Source organism: Coregonus lavaretus (genome assembly GCF_964263955.1).
Source record: "Coregonus lavaretus genome assembly, chromosome: 15".
Taxonomy (NCBI): domain Eukaryota; kingdom Metazoa; phylum Chordata; class Actinopteri; order Salmoniformes; family Salmonidae; genus Coregonus; species Coregonus lavaretus.
This window is the reverse complement of record NC_140002.1, coordinates 44,052,769-44,079,165: the sequence shown is the minus strand read 5'-3', so window position 1 is coordinate 44,079,165 and position 26,397 is coordinate 44,052,769. Positions and strand designations below refer to the sequence as shown.

General features: G+C 43.0%; 1 protein-coding gene across 1 annotated transcript; it reads left to right on the top strand.

The window, feature by feature from the left end:
* Positions 1-26,335, top strand: LOC311142571 (amyloid-beta A4 precursor protein-binding family B member 3-like). The gene is made up of 12 exons (XM_084178247.1): positions 1-493; positions 11,479-11,666; positions 11,794-11,867; positions 13,277-13,328; positions 13,949-14,095; positions 14,356-14,483; positions 21,152-21,266; positions 21,381-21,468; positions 21,624-21,707; positions 23,109-23,224; positions 23,669-23,848; positions 24,120-26,335. Exons 1-12 carry the CDS (start codon positions 445-447, stop codon positions 24,345-24,347), a joined length of 1,449 nt encoding a protein of 482 aa, XP_084034373.1. The 5' UTR covers positions 1-444; the 3' UTR covers positions 24,348-26,335.
* Positions 26,336-26,397: the final 62 nt, after the last annotated feature.

Genomic DNA, 26,397 nt, shown 5'->3' with positions numbered 1-26,397 from the left:
GAGTGGCGGAAGCTGCAGGCATCACTGAGCACAATACAAAGAGAGTGAAACGAAAGGCAGCAGCAGTGTGACAAACAGCATCCCTCCAGCACAGATAAAGAGATAAGAGTCGCAGGATAGAGAGAGAAAGAGATCATCAAGACAGGGAGGGAGAAGGGATTTTTTATTTTTTTTATTGCTTTTACTCAGAGAGTTCCGGACGGGGCTTGAACAGAGAGAAAGAGAGGGAGGGGAGAGAGTGACACAGAGAAAGAGTCAGACAGAGAAAGAGAGTGTGAATATTTGTAATCCTCTTGGCATGCGAGTGTGTCCCTGGACGCTTGGCGCTGTGTGCAGTTGTAGCGAGTGTGCGGGGAAGAGTTGTCCTGGCGGCATCAGGACATTTTGGACTGGAATGTGGTGCAGCTAAGCCAAGTGGCCAGGAAGGAAGGAACACCTCTCAGCATGCTGGGGAAGGATTACATGCTCGCCATCATCATAGTCAATTATGACGGTGAGTAAACACACAGACACACACAGTCCTAGGCTCCTCCAGACCTTTTTCTCTCCTCATCCCTTGTTCCTCAGAGGGCGAGGAGGAGACGGCCGGCCGAGGAGGAGTAAGTACAGTAGGTGCTGGTCTGAGCTCATTATCTGATTCTCACTGGTAGACAGGCTCAACTACAGGTGCTGTGTCATGTAGGGCCGGCCAGGCATTCTGTCCCACACACTTTGAATAGTGAACATGGAAATACATCATAATAATTTGGTGGGTGCTTATGTTTGTCCTGTTTCACAAATGTAAATGTGTTTTTTTCTCAGCTTGACGGCACGCGGATTCGAACTAGTGACCTTTCTGTTACTGGCCCAACAATCTAACCGCTAGGCCACCTGCCTGAAAACTTTGAAGGGTTATTAAGATTGAGTTAGGGGATTGTGTGTTTGTTGAGAGTTCAGGTGGTGAACTAGAGTGCTTCCATTAGACAAATAACATGTTTATCTATGGATCTTTTGTATTTAGCTTTGTATTAAAGGGATAGTTCACCCAAATTGCAAAATAACACATTGGTTTCCTTACCCTGTTAGCAGTCTATGGACAAGGTAAGACAGCAGATCATGCTTTGGTTTAGTTTCCCTGGCACTGTTTCCAAATGCTAACGTTTTAGCATTTGTGGCACAAATCCCATAGAGCTTGCCAGCTTGTAGTCCTAAAACCCGGAAATGAGATACCTCTAGTTCGTTCAGCCATCCCTATGGGGAAAATGAATGGAAAATAATAGGGTTTTGGGATAACTCCGAAAATAAGGTCTGAGGTTAACACAGGTTTAGGAGATCTTATACGTTTTGTTTTATGAGATAATATCAGTCAGTTAACCTGACCTTTAGGAATTATGAAGCATTTATGTGCTTTATGTGCTTGTTTAAAACAAATACATAAATGCTTCAAAATTTACAATGTGATGTTAGCTGATAAAGATTGTCTCATAGCACAAAACAATTAAGATCTCCTAAGCCTGTGTTTACAACAGACCTTATTTTCGGTATTTATCCAAAAACCCTCCAAAAACGTCATTCATTTTCCCATAGGCTTTGTCCAACGAACCATGGCGGAGTTAGTGCCTACAAATAAACTATTTCTCTCTATTCAAGTCATGGCACAAATCCAATTCAAGTCAATAGCATTTTTCGCGCATCATGTCCAAATCATTCGAAAGTATTTAACATTAATTGTGAAGCTCAACAAAGTCACTTATAGATGATTTGAACATGAAGCGCGATAAATGCTAAAATCGGTACCATGACTTGACTGGGAGTTGTTCCACAAATGCTAAAATGTTAGCATTTGGAAACAGTGCCAGGGAAACTAAACCAAAACATGGATTGCCGTTATACCTTGTCCATAGACTGCTTACAGGGTAAATATGATTGTTTAGATGAGTGTAGTCTCATTTTCTGTTCAATTGAGAGTGTTCCTCTCTCCCACACACAGTAAACGAAAACAAGCCTAGAGATTTTATTTATAGAGGTCAGGATGTGTTGTTCACCTTGGTGACTGTGTGGGTTGCCATGCGACTTGGTGTTGTCTTGGTAACTGTTGCTCTCCTGGTGTTAGGAGTGGCTGGTTTTGTTATGGAGAGCAATGCATACTACAGTAGGCAGTAGGCACAATGTTTAGTTGTAAGCACAAAGGAAAGTAGAGTCAATGGAGAGTCAATTATACATTTATTGACTAAAATGTTGATATTACCATTAATGATTTATTCTACAGTATAGTATTGTAGTAATGATGAATTAAATGTCAAATCCAATGCATATTATTGAGCAACAACAATGTTAACATCCTCTCAGTAGGCTATAGAAGGCGTGTCCCTTTGTTGTACCTTTTTCGTTATCAACTTTCATAAGCCAAAACACCACAGATTCCTCAAACAAAGCATCTGCCTTAACTGTGTATGTCATTGCTCCCAAAATAATTCCCCTCGAAAGAGGTGGAGGGAGAGAAATGGAGAGGTAGAGAGAGAGAAATGTAGAGGTAGAGAGAGAGAAATGTAGAGGTAGAGAGAGAGAAATGGAGAGGTAGAGAGAGAGAAATGGAGAGGTAGAGAGAGAGAAATGTAGAGGTAGAGAGAGAGAAATGGAGAGGTAGAGAGCGTCATTCTTATGCTGGGCATGATACATGTAAACAGGGACACTGTGTGTCAGTAGTACAGTTTATTGGGAAACAGTACTGTCTAATGTTAGCATCGTATACACATTATCCTGCTGTGTTGGAGGGGGTTAGGGTGGGGAATGGAGTCTTAATAGCACCCCGCGCAACATAAAACTGGTCCCATATCTGTACAGTATGTGCTTTAACCAATTTATCTGACTTTCGTTGTCATGCCATCCATGTTTGGGTTGGGTTGGCACATAGGCTACAGATCTACGACTAGTCAAGGGGTGCGTGTCTGGTAGAAAAGGCTATAGCCGTCCTGCTCCCAGATTGAGAGCTGAATCCCAGATTGAAGTTGTGATCCACTCTGGCCCATAATCCGTCTGGCAGATAGAGCCCAGCTCTGACCTTGCACAGACGCACCACTGGGATTACTCTCTCTCCTCCAGATGTACTGTAGTCTCTCTCTCTCTCTCTCTCTCTCTCTCTCTCTCTCTCTCTCTCTCTCTCTCTCTCTCTCTCTCTCTCTCTCTCTCTCTCTCTCTCTCTCTCTCTCTCTCTCTCTCTCTCTCTCTCTCTCTCTCTCTCTCTCTCTCTCTCTCTCTCTCTCTCTCTCTCTCTCTCTCTCTCTCTCTCTTTCTACAGTTTATCATATTACTGTTATTTATAGTCTCTACTTAATTCTCTCTCTGCATAATGTAATTTGTTGTCTCACTTTCTCTTTGGCTCTAGTCTACAGCACGGGTGTTTTACATTGTTATAAACATATTAAACCTTTTTTCTTCTATTTTTAAGCATAGCTCTCATTTCTAAATCCCATTACGCCTCAATATTCCATTTGCTATGCTGTCCCAGTTACTCGTTCCCAATTCTCTAGTGTAAGGGGCAGTTCTGGGCAGAGAGAGCTACCACCCGACTGCAATCACTGCCATCATGACTGCTCAATTACAGCCTCGTGGGGAGCGCAATCTATGGCTCTGTCTTGATTGGCCATTTTGGAGTGCTTTGGTAACAGGCTCAGTCCAAACGTGTGTTGAGAGACTCAAGTGTGTATCTGTATCTAGAGTAGATTGGCCCTGATTTCTCTGGTCACTGGACCCATCAGTGATTTCTCTGGTCACTGGACCCATCAGTGATTTCTCTGGTCACTGGACCCATCAGTGATTTCTCTGGTCACTGGACCCATTAGTGATTTCTCTGGTCACTGGACCCATCAGTGACAATGACAAGGGGGGTGAGGACTGTACTGTACTCTTCCCCCATAAAAACACTGTGTCCCTACATTCACTTAGTCACAATGGAGACTTGAGGTATTTGAACGGGGTCCATAATTAAATAAAGCCTGCCAAAATCAATGTAACAAAATACTTGGGAACACCTCTCAAGTGCAGATTGGCACCAATGAGTAAAGGCAACTCTGACAAAGCTATGGCTGAGACCGCATGGTGGACTAGCTACTTTCTGCCTGTCACAGGAATAACAGTCACATTCATGCGCATGCATCGATCTAATGCACATGCACAGCAGCACACACAACAATATCACGCAAATGTCTGTTCCCCTGTTAGCTCATTGGATCAGCTGGTTTACAGCAGTAGTTGCTATAGGGACTGATCACGCGGTGCAGACTCTGGGATTCATTAATAATTCATTAACACCCTCTCCTGGAGGTTCACTGCTGTATGGTACAGATTCTGCTCTCTACTCCCAACACTAAATAATACTGTGAGTTGTGAACATTAGAGTAGCTTACCTTCTGTGCAATTGGAACATTATGCACTTTTTCACCTTACAGGTCAGTACAATCCATGGACAGAAGTAGTACTACAATGGAGGTTATAGTGGAGATCATTAAATATTTAGGTAGAAGAAAAGCCATGATATAGAGAATATTATTTATGATATACAGTAACTGGTTCAAAATAGCATGGTGATGGCATACATTACTTCAGAGATGACCATTTGAAATTACCAACCACAGACTTAGTTATTACTTCTCTGTATCATTGGTGTTGAGATAATACACTAATACGTCATGGACTTCATGAACTCCACTATTCAATAGAAAGCCCTCTGAGTAAGGAAAGCCATTGGTGCTGAGACTGATTGTTCACTTTAAATTGTATGCCAAACAAAAAAACGTTTATTTCAAAGTTTAACAAACCATACAACTCTATGCACAAGGACTAGTTTTAACAATTTACACTGAACATTTTACACAAAAACACATTTACTGGAAGAACTGTGCAGATGCAAAGTTTGGTAAAATAATTTTGGTAAAATCTCTCTCAGTTTTTTATGTGACCACGTTTTCCAAAAACTCAGTTAAATAGAATTTGCCAGCTTGTAGTCTTAAAAAAACAGAAACTATTTACCTCTGGTTGGTTCAGACATTCCTATGAGCAAAATTAATGGGGAAAGAATAAGGTTTTGGGATAAACACAGAAATAAGGTCTGAGGTTAACACAGGCTTATTAGATCTGATCCGTTTTGTTCTATGAGATAATATCAGTCAGTTAGCATGACCTTTAGGAATGATGAAACCTTTATGTGCGTTATGTAAAAAAAAAAATTGTATTACATCAATGCTTAAAAATTCACAAGAAGTGAATTTCCCCATAGGCGTTGTTCAACGAACCATGGCGGAGTTGGTGCCAAAAAAAAGACGCCATTACTATTGCTCTCTATATCTTCTCCGGATTAAGATTCAAAGATGTCTGCAGAAAGAATGGGGTGTCAGCTATGATATGACATCTTGACTTTGAAAAATCTGTTTTGTTTATTGAACTACAGTAACTGAAGTGGATTTACACCCGGTAACAGAATGATGGTAACAGAACAGCACAAATTTTTATTTTTATTTTTATTTTTCACCTTTATTTAACCAGGTAAGCCAGTTGAGAACAGGTTCTCATTTACAACTGCGACCTGGCCAAGATAAAGCAAAGCAGTGCAATAAAAACAACACAGAGTTACATATGGGGTAAAAAACATAAAGTCAAAAATACAACAGAAAATATATATACAGTGTGTGCAAATGTAGCAAGTTATGGAGGTAAGGCAATAAATAGGCTATAGTGCAAAATAATTACAATAGTATTAACACTGGAATGCTAGATGTGCAAGAGATTATGTGCAAATAGAGATACTGGGGTGCAAAAGAGCAAAATAAATAACAATATAGGGATGAGGTAGTTGGATGGGCTAATTTCAGATGGGCTGTGTACAGGTGCAGTGATCGGTAAGGTGCTCTGACAACTGATGCTTAAAGTTATTGAGGGAGATAAGAGTCTCCAGCTTCAGAGATTTTTGCAATTCGTTCCAGTCATTGGCAGCAGAGAACTGGAAGGAATGGCGGCCAAAGGAGGTGTTGGCTTTGGGAATGACCAGTGAGATATACCTGCTGGAGCGCAGACTACGGGTGGGTGCTGCTATGGTGACCAATGAGCTAAGATAAGGCGGGGATTTGCCTAGCAGTGATTTATAGATGGCCTGGAGCCAGTGGGTTTGACGACGAACATGTAGTGAGGACCAGCCAACAAGAGCGTACAGGTCACAGTGGTGGGTAGTGTATGGGGCTTTGGAGACAAAACGGATGGCACTGTGATAGACTACATCCAATTTGCTGAGTAGAGTGTTGGAGGCTATTTTGCAAATGACATCGCCGAAGTCAAGGATCGGTAGGATAGTCAGTTTTACGAGGGCATGTTTGGCAGCATGAGTGAAGGAGGCTTTGTTGCGAAATAGGAAGCCGATTCTAGATTTAACTTTGGATTGGAGATTCTTTATGTGAGTCTGGAAGTTGAGTTTACAGTCTAACCAGACATCTAGGTATTTGTAGTTGTCCACATACTCTAGGTCAGACCCGTCGAGAGTGGTGATTCTAGTCGGGTGGGCGGGTGCCAGCAGCGTTCGATTGAAAAGCATGCATTTAGTTTTACTAGTGTTTAAGAGCAGTTGGAGGCTACTGAAGGAGTGTTGTATGGCATTGAAGCTCGTTTGGAGGTTTGTTAACACAGTGTCCAATGAAGGGCCAGATGTATACAAAATGGTGTCGTCTGCGTAGAGGTGGATCTGAGAGTCACCAGCAGCAAGAGCGACATCATTGATATACACGGAGAAAAGTGTTGGCCCAAGAATTGAACCCTGTGGCACCCCCATAGAGACTGCCATAGGTTCAGACAACAGGCCCTCCGATTTGACACACTGAACTCTATCTGAGAAGTAGTTGGTGAACCAGGCGAGGCAGTCATTTGAGAAACCAAGGCTATTTAGTCTGCCAATAAGAATGCGGTGGTTGACAGAGTCGAAAGCCTTGGCCAGGTCGATGAAGACGGCTGCACAGTACTGTCTATTATCAATCGCGGTTATAATATCGTTTAGGACCTTGAGCGTGGCTGAAGTGCACCCATGACCAGCTCGGAAACCGGATTGCATAGCGGAGAAGGTACGGTGGTATTCGAAATGGTCGGTGATCTGTTTGTTAACTTGGCTTTCAAATACTTTCGAAAGGCAGGGCAGGATGGATATAGGTCTGTAGCAGTTTGGATCTAGAGTGTCACCCCCTTTGAAGAGGGGGATGACCGCGGCAGCTTTCCAATCTCTGGGGATCTCAGACGTTATGAAAGAGAGGTTGAACAGACTAGTAATAGGGGTTGCGACAATTTCGGCGGCTAGTTTTAGAAAGATACAATACAATACAATACAGCACAGTACAGTAGAGTATAGTTCAATACCGTACAGAATAGTATAATATAGTTCAGTACAGTACAGAAGAGTACAGTACAATACAGTACATTATAGTGTATTCAACTCTAGTGTGCTCTAATGTGTACTGTACTGAACTCTATTCTACTGTACAGGACTGTACTATACTCTACTCAACTTTACTGTATTGTACTCTACACTTATGTGCTCTGATGTACTGTACTGTACTGTGCTCTCCAAACTTGTCAAACATGGACATCTATGATTTGTTCAGATTTGGTCCTGACTGGACCAAATCGGAACCAATCATGGACATCTGTGTTTGGGCCAAATCAAGGCCGGTCCGAACCAGACCAAAAATCAACATCTGTGGACATTGAAATTAAAGCCAGCCGGACCGTACCAAAAAAAGGGAGGGAGGGGTTGTCCAGATTGTCTTCACTCTTGCTTTGACCACCAGACGACAGAAAGAGAAAGAAAACAGTTACAGTATGAGCTGGACATAACAGTATGCCAGTGGAAGGGAGGACTGTAGCAGGTGACCCAACTGTGGTTTGTGACTTCCCATTGTAGCCTATTCAATTGCAGTAATTCCGTTACAGACTTTTTGGGAAATTCTGTTACCAATATGGTAACAGAAAACGACGTTTTAGTCAATTAATAATTCATAAACCACATAGTAAAAACACTATGACTAATTGGTAGGTCTACCTTTACTTGTTACTTCTGTGAACCTCCCTTATCCTCCCTCCTCATGAGGGAGAGAAATTAGAAGATATCCTAAATATAAGTGTGGTCCTCTGTAGCTCAGCTGGTAGAGCACGGCGCTTGTAACGCCAAGGTAGTGGGTTCGATCCCCGGGACCACCCATACACAAAAATGTATGCACGCATGACTGTAAGTCGCTTTGGATAAAAGCGTCTGCTAAATGGCATATTATTATTATTATAAGTGGGGTTTTTGTAACAGAATGACAAGACACTAGGCAATATTTCTTAAACTTACAGAAGGCAAATCATTTCTCCAAAACTAAATATAAATGTATTTCTAATACCTTTTAAGATATTTTCTGGTCAATGTTTTCTAAGAACCCTTTGCAGTCTGTTTGACCAGAAATCAAAGCCTTTGCTTATTCTTAATATTTAGGATATACATTTTTGGAAAAATGTATATTTGCCTTAATTTCTCAAAGATATAGACTCGTAGCTTTCATTTGACACCAGATTTGACATGCTCCTATGAACTTCACATGTTAGTGCTCATGGGCTCCTTTTACATGGAAATGCCCCATTACAGATCCATGCAAACCGTAGACAAAGGCTATTTTGTGCACTGTGTCAACATCAAACTAGTTCAATCAATACTATTCGCTTACCATATGAATTAAATGCACAGCACATTTAATTTGTTATTGGAAATAATTTTACAGTTTAGACTGTACACTATACATGATAGATTTTCCCATTTCACCAAGCTTTTTTCTTTTAGTGGCTGTCCCCAAGTGTTCTTCATCACACGATGCTGACAGTACAAGAACTAGCCAGCCTAAAATACTAAAAATGTAATTTGGGCGGTCATTGCTTATGGCCTGTCAGCAGGAGACTTTGCTGCAGCCGATGGGGGAACAGAAGAATGTTCGATCGGCTCATGATGGATAGAGCCATTGCAACAGAGTCTCTCATAGCCTTCCATAGAGTCCAAAAGGGCTGGACATTCACTCTGTACAATTGACAGTCTGAGAGGTATGATGTTGCTATCTAGGAGAGGATTCGTGCCACTATCTTGGTGAATGGGGTCAGTTGCACGGAAGACGATGATTCACTATGTTTTAGCTTTCATATTGAGGTCTTGTGATATGAGGATTACCCATCATCAGCCCCGGTGTCAGGTTACATAATACCTAATAGCTTGACTTAAACTACAAACCCACCGTAGGAGTAAAAACCCAACATAGGAGTAAGAACCCAGGGTAGCGGTAAGGACCCAGCATTAGGAGTAAGAACCCAGGGTAGCGGTAAGAACCCAGCATTAGGAGTAAGAACCCAGGGTAGCGGTAAGAACCCAGCATTAGGAGTAAGAACCCAGGGTAGCGGTAAGAACCCAGCATTAGGAGTAAGAACCCAGGGTAGCGGTAAGAACCCAGCATTAGGAGTAAGAACCCAGGGTAGCGGTAAGAACCCAGCATTAGGAGTAAGAACCCAGGGTAGCGGTAAGAACCCAGCATTAGGAGTAAGAACCCAGGGTAGCGGTAAGAACCCAGCATTAGGAGTAAGAACCCAGGGTAGCGGTAAGAACCCAGCATTAGGAGTAAGAACCCAGGGTAGCGGTAAGAACCCAGCATTAGGAGTAAGAACCCAGGGTAGCGGTAAGAACCCAGCATTAGGAGTAAGAACCCAGGGTAGCGGTAAGAACCCAGCATTAGGAGCTGTCTCCCACCTTTGGAACAAGGATTAGGACTAGGCTACATCGCATAGACTCAGAGCCTTTGTTCTGATCTCAAGGAGCGTAATTGGGAGTAAGACTCTACTCTAGTCTGGTATGACCAGTGACAACATCAGCCATTGTGATATACAGTAGTTGTTTGTGACAAGTATACTTAGTATTTAGTAGGCCTACTGGATTGGAATTGACAATTAACTTTTAAAGCAGAAAATATCAATTTCTTTCAAACTGTCATGCACGGATGCTGGTTCTTAGAATCCCTCCCCTGTATGACTCACTGGTTATAAAATCAATATTGGAAGAAGGCAGGCTACAGTAGGAGAACTCTGTGCCAAATTGTCTCCTCTAGTGGCCTCGGCCTCAGGGCTTGGATGCGTTATAATTCTGCATACAGCTTCATCACGCCCCAGATATGCTGCACTTAACCATCAATCAGCCTGTAAAATGTATTGAATAGTAGTGCCATCCAAGCCCAGGAGACCTGCCTGCCTGCCTGCCTGCCTTCCCGCCTGCCTGCCTGCCCGCCTGCCTGCCTGTAGAACCCTCCATGAAGACTGAAGAGTTATGCCTCCATCTCTCTCTAACACTGCTGTCTCTTATTGATTTTCTCTCGCTGTAGCAGGGTTCAGCTGATCTGTTCCTGGGTATAATTTTCTCATGCTATCTATCCCAGGGATGCGTTGTGTTGTTTTTCATTGTCAGACACAGGTGTGACCAGGGTTAAACAGCCAGATGAATGGGGATGAGATGTATAAGGCATGAAATCGTGTCAAATTCATTTGAGTCATGCACACACAAATGACAGACCAGAATTAAATAAAGGTTTTTGCATGCTTGATTTAGCCTCTCTATTTTCATTCTGTGCCCCCAGGTTGAGGGTAACACAGAGCCACTGTGGCATTCTGCTGGGAGAGAGACACCCGTGCCCAGGCTGCCAGGCTACCTCGGCTGCGTCCCAAATGACACCCTATTCCATAAGTGGCCTGGTCAAAAGTAGTGCACTACAAAGGGAATAGGGTACCATTTGGGACACAGGCCTCGTGTCACTACTGACCCACTTCTTGCGTTCTCTCTCTCTTCTTTCATTTTTTACCACCGCTCTATTCAGCCAGCTCTCCCTTCGAGCAGAATTTGTCATTTCGTGAGTGAGTTACATATTAATTTGCCCTTTCAGAACACGAAGCTGTTCCATCACATACTCAGTGTTAGGAGAAAACAAAGGAGTCGAGCCTCAGACACTGTAGCTTTGCTAGCCAGCTGTGATGCAGAGCTGAATTCTGATCTGGCATTTGGCAGATTTAGCATGTTGCCAGATGATCTCACTAGGATCTGCTTTGCTTTCCTCCACCAATCTCGTGTGGCAGGGCTATGGAGAGTAAGGTCAGCCGTGGGGCTTACATGGGCTTTAGATTGGGTGACGCTAATGCTAGATGCCGATGGGATGCAGCCCCCTGGGTACGATGGACCTCAAAGAGCTGTGTTTATGCTACAGCCAGCTGCCATTATGAACATAATGGAATATAGATATAGATATACAAATATATATATGAAACTGCTGTTGTTATCGTCCTCACCACTTAGTTCACATGACACCAGATGCCCTCTCCCCCGTACTATTGGTAATGAGTACTTATTCATTAAGCTTACTTACTTTCACCTCTCATCGTTGTGATCCCTGCCTGTTCTGTGTTCTTCAGACAACATCTGGAACGACCCGAGTCTTGATCTGGACTCTGACCTGCCGTCAGGGTGGCGCACCATCCGGGACAGCACTGGCACCTACTACTGGCACGTGCCTACAGGCACCACACAATGGCAGCACCCATCCTACAGCAATGAGGAGGACCAGCGTGCCATCAATGGCATTACTGCCACAGACCTCAAGGTTAGGGCTTCAACTTCTAAATACAGTTCAGTCTTTCTGTTTGACTTTGGCTCCTTTTATACTGAATGTGGTTCTATCAGAGAGGAAGGATCACACCTCTAATAATGTCTCATGTCCTCTTTTCCAGAGCCTGGAGGCTGGTGGCAGACGTGGATCAAGGGCAAGGCTGACAGAGAGTCCAGTGGCCTCCATAAATGACAGGTACTCCTTCAAAATCCTATGCAGACCCACACCAACACTCATTGACCTCCACAAGCACTGTAGCCTTGTTACAAACTCGTAATGAGCACTTCGCATCACAATTAAGTTCTGTGACAAAGTTATTCTACAAGGTTAATGTGTTGATGAGGTACATTTGTATCACCTGCAGATCCGGATGCTTAGGGAGCTCTTTGAAATAAACTACATTGATTGATGGTGTAATCAAACGAGGGTTAGTGTGTGGGATGTATTCTCTCTCTTTGAATCTGTTTGATGGCAAAAGGGCTCATGATGGCTTCACTGGCCCAGGAATGTGGCAGACCACAAATCCCTGTGCCTCCTGGAATACTACCCATTATGCCATTCTTTGTGTTCTGAGCAGATGCCGTATCTGTCCCCTGCCTGATAACGTCAGGAATGGATAAGGTCTTTGAAACGTCACGTGCAGATGGGACAACCATTAAGGTCCTAGTTCTGCACCAAACTACGTCATATCATTACAGTCCAGCCATTGTACCATAATCTGAATACATACAAGTGTTTACGGAACAAATGATGTACGATGTAGTGCCTGTGGATAAGTCTTAACCATCTGTCGCACAAACCAGTATTCTAGGGTTTATTTAGCATAAAGCAAGGTAAAACCTGTTTGGTCAAATGCATCTTAGATCACTTTAATGGTTGTTCATAGGTTCTTAAACATTATATATGGCTGCCTTGTCTTTACCATAAAGGGTAAAAGCACTCCACAATTCAATTATCGGGAGTTATTCTGGCAGCCCCTTGAGGGGCACTGTGTCCTGTAACATGTAGAGGTTGTTGAATACTCCAATAAACAAGGTCTCTGCTGCAGTGGTTATGTGTAAAATCAGGATGCATTTGACACAGGGGAGCTTAACGTTCTGTATGGACAGAGATTGTGGAGAATAGTGAAACTCAGCTCACTGGGCATATCATCAAGAAATTCATAGGTATTATAATGGACATAATCATGTCCCACTCTGCTTCACCAAAGAGTGCAATGGAAAGGGAGGGAGAGTCTTGACAGTGGGCTCCTGGTTGCAGGAATAGCAGCCACTTGTGATTGTCTCCAGTCAGCTGTATCAGGGGGGCTAATGAGAACTCCACCTCTGAGTCAGTCAGCATGAGGTGATCAAACCAGCTCTCTGTTTGTTGTTGTCACCCACCGCTTACTCAACAGCTGTTTCCATCAGTGGCAGGCAAGGGCTTTGCTTTCAAAGTCAAACACAAACAGATAAGGGAAGGACTAGATGATGACATATAACACAATATTCCACACAGCATCATCCAGGGCAGCAGGGAGGGATGCAGAAAACGCTACAGTGTCATTTGTGCTGTCGTCGTGGTAATCCTTCATGTCATTTGACTGTTCTGCTAATCTCCTACAGAGTCTCCTGGCAGGACGATTATTTCTGCACCAACAGGGATCCTGACTCCAAGGTAGAGTGGGCTTTGATGTCCAAATCCCTCTCCTTCTGTAGAATAGCATGTTCTGACCAATAACATCCATGAAACCAGATTTGTCCATTTATGTCAGTTTATTGTAAAAAAAACAAAAACACAAAACATATATTCTAGCTGATTCAGAACTCTAACACTATTTGCCGTCATTTATTCTTTGAGGGTTAAAAGAGAACACCTTTTTGAAATGTAAGCCCTGGTCGATAGTTGTTTGTTGTCCAGGCTAGGCAGCTCTTAGAGGAGTTTATAGACCATGCCCACTAAAAGGATCTGAGAGTTATCTCTTAAGTCAGTGAGGAGCAGTATCGATTGAAAGTCGATAAATGCATTTCATGGATGCGTCATGCTGATATACTGTAGATACTGAAGACACTTAACCTTTTGTACTGTACATTATCTAAAAACCCTGCGTAGTCTTAATCTGTGAGTGATTCATTTGAGACCTGTGAGGGTAAAACATATCCATGCACATCTCTCTCTCTTACACTCTCCGTTTATTCCCTTTTCATTCTGCCTCCTCCTCCTCACCTCTACCATCCACTCCTCTCCGCTGCCTTCTGGGCCCTGTTGGCGTGGTGCGGTGTGGTTGTCTTGGTCAGTGTTTTGCCGTGCGCTCCCTGGGCTGGGTGGAGATCCCAGAGGAGGAGCTGACCCCGGGGAAGAGCAGTCTGGCTGTCAATAACTGCATCCAGCAGCTGTCCAGCAGCAAGGCTGAGGGCCGCGATGCACTAGGCGCCTGGGGAGAGGTAAGAATAATACAGTCAAATTACTTGTTTATTAGGTTTTGTTTTAGTTTGGTCTATTTTGGCAAGCAGTACATGGGTCATTGTGCAATTGTTTATTGTGCATTTCTCCTTCAAATTAAACCATTAGTAGCCTTGAGAACCCTCAGTACCTCAAACGACCTTGGGTTTGTTCCAGTACATGTGAGCCCTTACTGCCACCATAAAGCAGTCCCACTGAAACCCCCCCCCCCCCCCCCCCTGTCCTCTCTGACCTCTCCCAGGGCCAAGACATGATGATGGTGTTGAAGAAGGACACCCTTAGCCTGATGGACCCAGTGGACCACAGCCTTATCCACTGCCAACCTATCATCAACATCCGTGTGTGGGGCGTGGGATGCAACAACGGCAGGTGGGCCAACCTGGGGATGGTATGGGCAAATACCCCCAGTCCTCTCCCCCCTCTCTTTTTTATGGTCAGTGTTTATATAGTGTACATGTAATCTCGGTTAACCCAGAACGAAAATCCTGCGTAATTTGGTCAGCTGTGTGATTTATTTCTGGGCCCATAGGTGTTAGAAATTGGGAGTTCCGGTTTACGAAGTCTCCTCCCTCGCAAAAGTAAATTCTCAGCCAAAGCTAATTTCACCACACGCGCGAAGTTCACCCAATCCTGATATGTCCAAATAATCAGTGACCAAAACCCAAACACCGGAACTAGTACTGCTCATGATCCTATGCGTTCCATCCCGTCGCGACAGATTCTTCGGTTTACGCGCAGAATCTGTCCACGAGAGATTAATATCTCTGTAGTTACATTCTGAAATACGGGATAATATGGTGAACTGACCAACTAAGCACAATGCTCTTGGGTTGTTAGGTCAGGAAAGACTGTGTTCAACGTTTTTGTTATTGTGTATAATTGATGACATGGAAATATTCCATTGACTGAAGAAAGGAAATTATATATATTATATTGTTTTTATATGGGCTGTACAGCCTTGGGTAAGGTTAGTTCTTCAGGGTCACAGACGTTTAAGGCCTATTGTAAAACTGGGAGCTCATGTTGAGTGGATCTGAGGACAGCTATATTTGGCTACGCTCTTGCTGGAGAAAATTCAGGCATTGACCTGATGTCAGTATCAGTGGGACTACATTTAAGTAGAATGTAATAGCCCCGAGGAAGAAACGTGACAATGGTAGAGAATGCGAAGGATTTGAAAAACCCAAGACTGAAACTACTGAAAATAAGTCAATATATAGGTGCAACATTTTTACACACAGTAGGCTATATTGTATTATGATCATAGTTGTGAACCAATGCAACAGTTTTGTCTCATATGTGAAGTAGTTGTAATAATGAACTTTCTTTCTTTTTTAACTGCCACTCGTGAAAACAGAGACAGGTAATCACTCTCTTCTTGGTCAACTCATTTTCTGTTGACGTGCCATTTGTGACTTTGACAGCTTGCATCATGGTCTCAAGTACAGTGGGGAGAACAAGTATTTGATACACTGCCGATTTTGCAGGTTTCCCTACTTACAAAGCATGTAGAGGTCTGTAATTTTTATCATAGGTACACTTCAACTGTGAGAGACGGAATCTAAAACAAAAACCCAGAAAATCACATTGTATGATTTTTTAAGTAATTAATTTGCATTTTATTGCATGACATAAGTATTTGATACATCAGAAAAGCATAACTTAATATTTGGTTCATAAACCTTTGTTTGCAATTACAGAGATCATACATTTCCTGTAGGTCTTGACCAGGTTTGCACACACTGCAGCAGGGATTTTGGCCCACTCCTCCATACAGACCTTCTCCAGATCCTTCAGGTTTTGGGGCTGTCGCTGGGCAATACGGACTTTCAGCACCCTCCAAAGATTTTCTATTGGGTTCAGGTCTGGAGACTGGCTAGCTCACTCCAGGACCTTGAGATGCTTCTTACGGAGCCACTCCTTAGTTGCCCTGGCTGTGTGTTTCGGGTCGTTGTCATGCTGGAAGACCCAGCCACGACCCATCTTCAATGCTCTTACTGAGGGAAGGAGGTTGTTGGCCAAGATCTTGCGATACATGGCCCTATCCATCCTCCCCTCAATACGGTGCAGTCGTCCTGTCCCCTTTGCAGAAAAGCATCCCCAAAGAATGATGTTTCCACCTCCATGCTTCACGGTTGGGATGGTGTTCTTAGGGTTGTACTCATCTTTCTTCTTCCTCCAAACACGGCGAGTGGAGTTTAGACCAAAAAGCTCTATTTTTGTCTCATCAGACCACATTACCTTATCCCATTCCTCCTCTGGATCATCCAGATGGTCATTGGCAAACTTCAGATTATCCTGGACATGCGCTTGCTTGAGCAGGGGGACCTTGCGTGCGCTGCAGGATTTTAATCCATGACGGCGTAGTGTGTTACTAATGGTTTTCTTTGAGACTGTGGTCCCAGCTCTCTTCAGGTCATTGACCAGGTCCTGCCGTGTAGTTCTGGGCTGATCCTTCACCTTCCTCATGATCATTGATGCCCCACGAGGTGAGATCTTGCATGGAGCCCCAGACCGAGGGTGATTGACCGTCATCTTGAACTTCTTCCATTTTCTAATAATTGCGCCAACAGTTGTTGCCTTCTCACCAAGCTGCTTGCCTATTGTCCTGTAGCCCATCCCAGCCTTGTGCAGGTCTACAATTTTATCCCTGATGTCCTTACACAGCTCTCTGGTCTTGGCCATTGTGGAGAGGTTGGAGTCTGTTTGATTGAGTGTGTGGACAGGTGTATTTTATACAGGTAACAAGTTCAAACAGGTGCAGTTAATACAGATAATGAGTGGAGAACAGGAGGGCTTCTTAAAGAAAAACGAACAGGTCTGTGAGAGCCGGAATTCTTACTGGTTGGTAGGTGATCAAATACTTATGTCATGCAATAAAATGCAAATTAATTACTTTAAAATCATACAATGTGATTTTCTGGATTTTTGTTTTAGATTCCGTCTCTCACAGTTGAAGTGTACCTATGATAAAAATTACAGACCTCTACATGCTTTGTAAGTAGGAAAACCTACAAAATCGGCAGTGTATCAAATACTTGTTCTCCCCACTGTATATGCTTGGTGCCTCAGTAGGTTCTGTGTAGTTTCTGTAGTCATACTGTAGTGTCTCATCAATAATGTAACGTGCTTCTGCCGACATGTAATGTACTGTATGTGAATGCCTGCCCTGTTTCTCATGCATGTTCAAAGGAAGCCCTGTCCATTTATTTCTCGACTTGTAGCGACCCTTGTTTCTTATGCAATGTGCTGTTCTGTCCTTGTCTCACAACAAATGCCCACTCAGCGCTATCCCAGACTGTTGTCTTGCCAAATTATTACTGATGAAGATTGATCTATAAAGTGAGAATCATAATGGTATATCTACCTGAGGTAAATTCTGCTCAAACTCTGCATTTTAATTCATTAGAAGCCATAGTGATTGCATTCCTTTGAGAGCCAAGTGGAGGACGCATCAATGTGTAAATTAATCTAACAGGTTTTCTACCACAGTTGAATGGGCCTTTTTTTGATTAATGGACCAGGATAGATTGCTGGGTTGTGTCAAATTGATCAGCTCCCCCATGCCTTTGCCAAGTCGCACTCCTTTCTACTGTGCCAGCCAGTAAAACTGCAAAGTCGCACCTGCCACTGTGACAAATACTCCCCATTCCTTCAGAAAGTATTCATGCCCCTTGCCTTATTCCACATTTTGTTGTGTTACAGCCTGAATTCAAAATGGATTACATATGTATTTGTTCTCACCCATCTACACACAATACCCCATAATGACAAAGTGAAAACATGTTTTTACAAATTTTTACAAATGTAGATATTATTAACATGACATAAATCTTCGTAAAATATGTAGAATTGCAGGAAATTAGCTTTGAAACTGCCAAAATGTCTCTCCACCACAGGAGGCTGCTGATAGGAGAACGGCTCAATATAATGGCCGGAACGGAGCAAATGGAATGGCATCAAACACCTGGAAACCATGTGTATGATGTATTTGATACCAATACCACTAATTCGGCCCCAGCCATTACCACGAGTCTGTTCTCCCCAATTAAGGTGCCACCAACCTTCTGTGTTCTCCACCCCATGGTAAAATGGGTATAATTGCAAGAAATTAGCTGTAAAACTGCACATTTCTTCTCTCTGCCCCATGGCAAAATGAAAATGTTCTCTCCGCTGAAGTGTTTTGCCCGCTAGGTGGGGAGGCCCCCCAACCCAAAAGGCTATGTCTGTCATAAAATAGCTGTCATTCCACCCTGGACAGAATACAGAGGATTGTGCACGCACGCACACACACACACACACACACACTAGGCCTCAGATTAATGCTGTCAGATTCACTCTTTTTTTGTGGCGTGGTGGCGAGATGCTGTGTAGACAAGATCAGAGGACATGCCTAGTGGCCTGCGCTGACTGCCAATCTGTTTGAGTGTTTCCCTGAGGTTTAATATAGAGGATCCCACCCTACCGTTTGTGGGCCCACCGTCGATGCCAAAGGGAAGCCCATCTGTGATTGCCTCTTACTCGAGTGTTTTCCCTCAATAATTAAAAAGCTGCAGGTGTCTCAGTTCTTTTCCCAGGCATCGGCACATTCTGGTGCACCAGAGTTGTGGGCTATATAACAGCACTGTTGCTCGAGATCGTTTCAAGTGGTAAAACCCACGAAGGATGTTATAGAGAGAATTACACACATAAAGCCACATAAAGACATCAAACTGCAACCACTGAGCTATTTCCCAATTAGCAACTGCACACGGCTCACAGAACAGTTCTTTATGAACTAACTACTTGTCAGATACAGTGGGGGAAAAAAGTATTTAGTCAGCCACCAATTGTGCAAGTTCTCCCACTTAAAAAGATGAGAGAGGCCTGTAATTTTCATCATAGGGACACGTCAACTATGACAGACAAAATTAGATTTTTTTTCTCCAGAAAATCACATTGTAGGATTTTTAATGAATTTATTTGCAAATCATGGTGGAAAATAAGTATTTGGTCAATATCAAAAGTTTCTCAATACTTTGTTATATACACTTTGTTGGCAATGACACAGGTCAAACGTTTTCTGTAAGTCTTCACAAGGTTTTCACTCACTGTTGCTGGTATTTTTGGCCCATTCCTCCATGCAGATCTCTTCTAGAGCAGTGATGTTTTGGGGCTGTCGCTGGGCAACACGGACTTTCAAATCCCTCCAAAGATTTTCTATGGGGTTGAGATCTGGAGACTGGCTAGGCCACTCCAGGACCTTGAAATGCTTCTTACGAAGCCACTCCTTCGTTGCCCGGGCGGTGTGTTTGGGATCATTGTCATGCTGAAAGACCCAGCCACGTTTCATCTTCAATGCCCTTGCTGATGGAAGGAGGTTTTCACTCAAAATCTCACGATACATGGCCCCATTCATTCTTTCCTTTACACGGATCAGTCGTCCTGGTCCCTTTGCAGAAAAACAGCCCCAAAGCATGATGTTTCCACCCCCATGCTTCACAGTAGGTATGGTGTTCTTTGGATGCAACTCAGCATTCTTTGTCCTCCAAACACGACGTGTTGAGTTTTTACCAAAAATTTATATTTTGGTTTCATCTGACCATATGACATTCTCCCAATCCTCTTCTGGATCATCCAAATTCACTCTAGAAAACTTCAGACGGGCCTGGACATGTACTGGCTTAAGCAGGGGGACACGTCTGGCACTGCAGGATTTGAGTCCTTGGCGGCGTAGTGTGTTACTGATGGTAGGCTTTGTTACTTTGGTCCCAGCTCTCTGCAGGTCATTCACTAGGTCCCCCCGTTTGGTTCTGGGATTTTTGCTCACCGTTCTTGTGATAATTTTGACCCCACGGGGTGAGATCTTGCGTGGAGCCCCAGATCGAGGGAGATTATCAGTGGTCTTGTATGTCTTCCATTTCCTAATAATTGCTCCCACAGTTGATTTCTTCAAACCAAGCTGCTTACCTATTTCAGATTCAGTCTTCCCAGCCTGGTGCAAGTCTACAATTTTGTTTCTGGTGTCCTTTGACAGCTCTTTGGTCTTGGCCATAGTGGAGTTTGGAGTGTGACTGTTTGAGGTTGTGGACAGGTGTCTTTTATACTGATAACAAGTTCAAACAGGTGCCATTAATACAGGTAACGAGTGGAGGACAGAGGAGCCTCTTAAAGAAGAAGTTACAGGTCTGTGAGAGCTAGAAATCTTGCTTGTTTGTAGGTGACCAAATACTTATTTTCCACCATCATTTGCAAATAAATTCATAAAAAATCCTACAATGTGATTTTCTGGAGAAAAAAATTCTAAATTTGTCTGTCATAGTTGACGTGTACCTATGATGAAAATGACAGGCCTCTCTAATCTTTTTAAGTGGGAGAACTTGCAAATTGGTGGCTGACTAAATATTTTTTTTCCCCACTGTAGTTTACCCTACAATGTCAGTTGAGTAACTTTGCTCTGATATGTGATTATAGTATAGAATAGATCATGAATCTCTAGTCCCTTTCTGATATTAGAAATTGATGACAAGGCGACGCATTTCATGTCCTTGTTCCTTCAAGTCCTGAGAACAATGTCTGTCCATATGCATCACTGGTATTTATAGACCTGACATCTGACACGGCCTGCTCCTATCAGCTGCTGAGGGACAAAGCCTGAGGTCACAATGTGTTGGGCCAGAATGTAACTGATAGCAGCAATGTTAAGAGAGTCTGTGCTGTCTTCAGTGCTCAATTGCTTAGTCGTTTGATGATTATGCATTTTATCAAACCAACTGTTACATGATAGTGGCTGGTGCACCATTGGCTTTAGTTCAGTGGGCAACGCAGTCATGCAGTAGTTGTGCAGCAGAAAGAAGCAATAGTTTGATGTGTCACATGTATTCATTATGGCTTTGAATTCCGTTCCATTCTCATTCATACTAATGTTATTATCTTTTCATACATACAGTACCAGATCACCAGATAAATTGTGAAGTCGGTTAACTTCCCCACAAACCAGACATATAGATGCCCGTTCTCTGTGTTCATCTTTGATTTTGTGTTCTGTTCCTTTACAGAGATTTTGCCTTTGTGGCCAGTGACAAAGACACCTGTATGCTGAAGTGCCATGTGTTTCGTTGTAACGCCCCAGCAAAAACCATCGCCACGGCTTTGCATGAAATGTGCTCAAAGGTAACGAAAGGTTTCCAGCATAGGAAGTGGTTTAACGTCCCTTTTAGCCCACCATAGTAGTTTAGGTAAATTCTAGATTGAGCCAGTGTAAATGATGGCTGTGTGTGTGTCTAGATCATGGCAGAGAAGACCACTAGAAGCCCATCTATGGCCCGCTCCCTCACCATGGAGAGCATCTCCCCTGAGGACCTGCCACGCCAAGGTACGGTAGCCTGGCTGAGCTCAGAGCCCACAGAAACCTTCAGTTACAGTCTGTAGGGGTATTTCTGACTGGAGCAATGTGTAGTTTATACGCATTGTAAACTCCATAATATGGCAGAAATCATATGATTAATTTGATTCTTATTTTTGCTGCAGTGGACTTCCTGGATGCAATGAGGAAAAGGGTGCAGAAGTTTGAGGTGCAGTACATTGGAAACCTGCCCGTCTCCAGGGCGATGGGTAGGTGTACTGTATTATAATCTCATCTATTGATTTATTAAACTGGCAAAATACCATCAAACTTTTCATCTATTGATCTATTAAACTAGATACAAAAAAGAGCCAATGTCCTTGAGAGTCAACAGGGGAACAAAGGATCTGTAATATCTCATCACCAGATATAGAGGATTAGACAGCAGCCAGGACTCACAGGCATGTTTAAAATTGGGGCTGGATCGTTACGAGACAGAGGACATCGTCTCCTTATCCTCAGCAAATACGGCGAGTCACGTTGTATGGCTAGCTAACTCTCAGGGTCACTGTGCAGTTGGCTGTCCCAAGGCGAGGCGTCGTCTCGCTGTATGTAACACAGCACTCTTTCAGAAAATAGAGGATTCATTACAGGATCCAAAACGGTAGCATCCATCAAGGTGCTGTTAGCTGGACCAGCTGACTGACCGACATAGAGCCTGGTCCCAGATGCTTTTGTCTGAGATATTATGGTCCACTGAGGTTTTTATTTAACCTTTAATTTGTTTTGGAGATTATTACACAAGTAAGGTGCAAAAAAACAAAAAGCAGATTAACGTAACTCAGTGGAGATTGAAGGGATCTCCAGAGTTAGCCATCCCTGAGACCGGGTCTGGTAGCTCGTACGTCTGTAGGTTAACAATGAACTAAGGTACGGCGGAAATTTGTGCAAGAGGGCTTTATATACAAAAAGAGTGCAATGCATCGATCTACGAGACTTCTAAGAGGGCCAGTCTACTTTCTGATACAGATCCAATGGCTTCAATACAGTGGCATCTGTATTCAGATAGACAATATCGCCATAATCTATAACCGGTACGAATGTCGACTGAATGATTTGCTTTCTGCTGTTTAACGAAAGGCATGACCTATTCCTATAAAGGAAGCCTATTTTAAGTCTTAACTTCTTAACATCAATATGCTTTGTTTAAAGATAGCTTTTCATCAATCCAGATACCATTTAAAAGGTGGCACACGATCAATGTGGGCACCAGCCAATGTATATATGCATAAATCATCAGACACATTTTTAAGCGTTTTGGAAAACAACAAATGCTTGGTTTTACCTGCATTAAGTACCAATTTCAGTTCAACGTAGGCTTGCTGCAATGCAATAAAGGCAGATTGTAGCTCCAAAATAGGTTTTCTTATTAATGATGACAAGCCATTAGTCGTAATTTCAGATTACACACCTGAGGTGATGATCGCATAGGTTCGCAATCACTGGAAGGACGTTTGATGATACCGTGTGGTACAATGAAGAAGAGTTGACGCTAGGAGCATTTCCTCTCAAAACAGGAGATGTAACCTTGGTTTTACAGTACTTTAGAAGTCACTGTGCTGTTACTGAAGCAGCTTTATTACAGGGCTGTATGTTTGATCCTCTGGCAGGTATGGAGGTGCTGAACCGGGCCATAGAGAGCATCATGAACACCTCAGACAGTGATGAGTGGGAACCTATCGTCATCCACATCTCTGATACTGTGCTGTCACTCTGGAAAGGAGAGGTGAGGATTGCTCAGGAAACCTGTAAATGCAGTGGTCAGACCAACCAATGAAATTATTAAATGTCTCTTTCTACCTGATTTTCTCTCTCTCCCTTTGTCTCTCTCTCCCTTTCTCTCTCTCTCGCTCTCTCTCTCTCTCTCTCTCTCTCTCTCTCTCTCTCTCCCTTTGTCTCTCCCTTTGTCTCTCTCTCCTTCTTTAACTTTCTTTCTTTTTCTCTCTCTCTCTCTCTCTCTCTCTCTCTCTCTCTCTCTCTCTCTCTCTCTCTCTCTCTCCCTTTCTCTCTCTCGCTCTCTCTCTCTCTCTCTCTGTCTCTCTCTCTCCCTTTGTCTCTCCCTTTGTCTCTCTCTCTCCTTCTTTAACGTTCTTTCTCTCTCTCTCTCTCTCTCTCTCTCTCTCTCTCTCTCTCTTTCTCTCTCTTACCTTCTCTGTGATTTCTCTTTCAGGATGGAGATGATCCCTTCTGGGAATGTCAAGTGCGTTACCTGACCTTTCTGGGTGTGGGCCATGACACACACACCTTTGCAGTGATAGTGGACGGCGGGACGCAGCGGTTTGAGTGTCATGTTTTCTGGTGTGAGCCAGACGCAGGGATCATCTCTGAGGCTGTGCAGGCTGCGTGCATGGTGAGTGACTAAGGGGTCACCCTGAGGCATGACACACAGGGCTGGAGAACTAACGTACAAAATGGCTTCTGTAGACACAGAGGTGAAGCTAGCATGAAAAATACTTGACTTTATACATGCTATCATGGCTGAATTATGAATATTTATTTCAATGGGAATTAGTAGATACTGGTAGAGAATGTAATAGAGCCATGACTCATGTATGGTATTTTTCTAACATGAAGGGAAACTAAGGTCACTGCTTAACATGGCTCCATTGTTCCCCCTGCAGGTCCAGTACCAGAAGTGCTTGGTGGCCCAGACTCCACCACCCAGGTCCAAAATGTGGCAGGCGGGTTCCAAGGTGAAGCGCGCCAACTCCATGGACGGCTTCACTTTCCCAGCTCCCCTTCACCAAGGACTCTCCCCACCCATGATTGGCTCCTCCACGGCTAAGAAGGGCATGCTGGCGTTTTTTGAGACTTTCAGAAATAAACAGTCAGCAGTTTCCACACCATAACACCCAGAGAGGGAGGGAGGCGGGAGGGAGCAAGCGAGGGAGCGAGTGAGTGAGGGAAGGGGACTTGGGTAAAGGGAGGTAGGGCAAATGAGTTTTAGGGGAAGGGTAGAATTTGTAGTTAGAGGGAGGAAAAGACAGATGTATAACCAGCCATTAGAATGTGAAGATTGAAGGCCAGCTGAGTTTCTATTTTACCAGCCAGTGATGACCATTATCTTAAACAAAACAAACTTGCAGCATTTCTGCTTCTACTGTGTTTCTGTGGGTATACAACATATCTCAACTAGGCTGGTTTGTGGTACAGTTTTAGAAAAGAACATTGAGGTGCTGTACTCTCACATTCCATACCTTTCTTGTCAAGGAAGAGATAGTTTAAGTCATTAAGATCTTGACTTGTACTTTTATGGCAAAATACCATCAAAAACACAACAATGACTCCCTGGTTCTAAGTGAAACATACAGTAGCAAAAAATATGGTGCAGTAATTGACTACTCTTTAATATAGTTTTCTGGTATTGAACATCAGCAAAATGTAACATTGACCTCATTCTTGTACAATCAATGTAGCTAGGTAGGTTGTATTAAATACTTATACTGTTCTTTCTAATAAATGTAAAAGGATCTTTATCTTCAGATATATTCATCACAGTGTGTCAATTTATAGTCTACAGTCCCTCTGACAGTTGACAACAAATAAATTTCAAATGTGAGATTAGGCATCATAAAGATGGGATAGAAGATATCACACTATATGTTCCTCCATTATAAAAATTAGACATGGCAAAATTGAGAATCAGACCGATGAACATCCTAAGCCCCAGTTTGTCAACAGCAAATTAAGTCCAACCAGATCCGGGTTTAGGTACAACAATTTTGATGCCGCATACTCAGACAGAATCCCTTTAGCCAGGACTCAGGAGTGGCCCCAGTCCCACAGTGGCCTTCAGATTAGAGTGAAGGAGAAGGTGTTTTAGTGCATGTTCTGTTCTGAAAAAAGTTTGTATTAGTACATACAGCACAAAAAGCTTTGAAAGTGTTGGAAAACAAAAACAATTCAGATTTATAAAGGTATGGAGACAGTGCTATTTCAATCTAACATTTTCCTTGAAGTCCCCCAAAGCTCTACAGAAGCACTGCATGCTTTCGCACACGCTTGGGAATTAAATGCTTTGCTCAGGTACTTTACATGCTACTGGCAATGAAAAAGAAAGACTCACTCTCACAAGTAAAACTGAAAACACAAGTCAATGACTAAACTCTACATGCAACCAGTCCCCACCACTGAAAGCTTGTGTTATGTTGTTCCTATTGGAGGACACCCTATACAGCATTTTCACTTGCGGAAACACCAAAACACACTGAGTTGATATCACTTTTGTGATTCCCCCAAAAATACAGATTTATTTAAACTGCATGGAATTCAATATGTAAGGGGTTATCAACAGGGGGTTGAAAGGCACTTAGTTTAATGCATGCTGATTTTCAAAATCATTTGCGACAGTAGGCCCACAGTATGCTGTGAAACACTTGGGCACACAAAATAAATGGCACTTCAGAGAGGTCATGCTATATATTACTTATATGCAACAGCTCCTCTTCCCCCATTCTAAATATGGATTATATGAGAAAACAACTCAGGTCTCCTTATTAGTGGAAGGATCATATCAAAGTTGGAAGAATGAAAAGGCAGAGCTTTGGCGTAAAATAACATGGATGGAGAAGTGAAATCCTTATTATCCAGGAGAACTTGGGAGAGGTAACATCATAAAATGGTAATGTAGCACCTTGAGATTATAGATATATATTTTGCTGTTTATACTACTAGTAAATACATATGTCTCATATATTTGCAGTATTTAGCACAAAAGAAAATAGGATGTCATGTAAATGCAAACATTTTAAAAATATGATTATTTCGCGCAGTTGTACCTAACTAGGTCCACATTGTGGTGGTCTGTGCTGGAATAATAAATTGCTTGTAAATCCTGTTCTCTGTTTTTTGTGTGTTAGGTTAATCAAAGTTCAAGTTCAACTCCTCTTACAAAGAAAG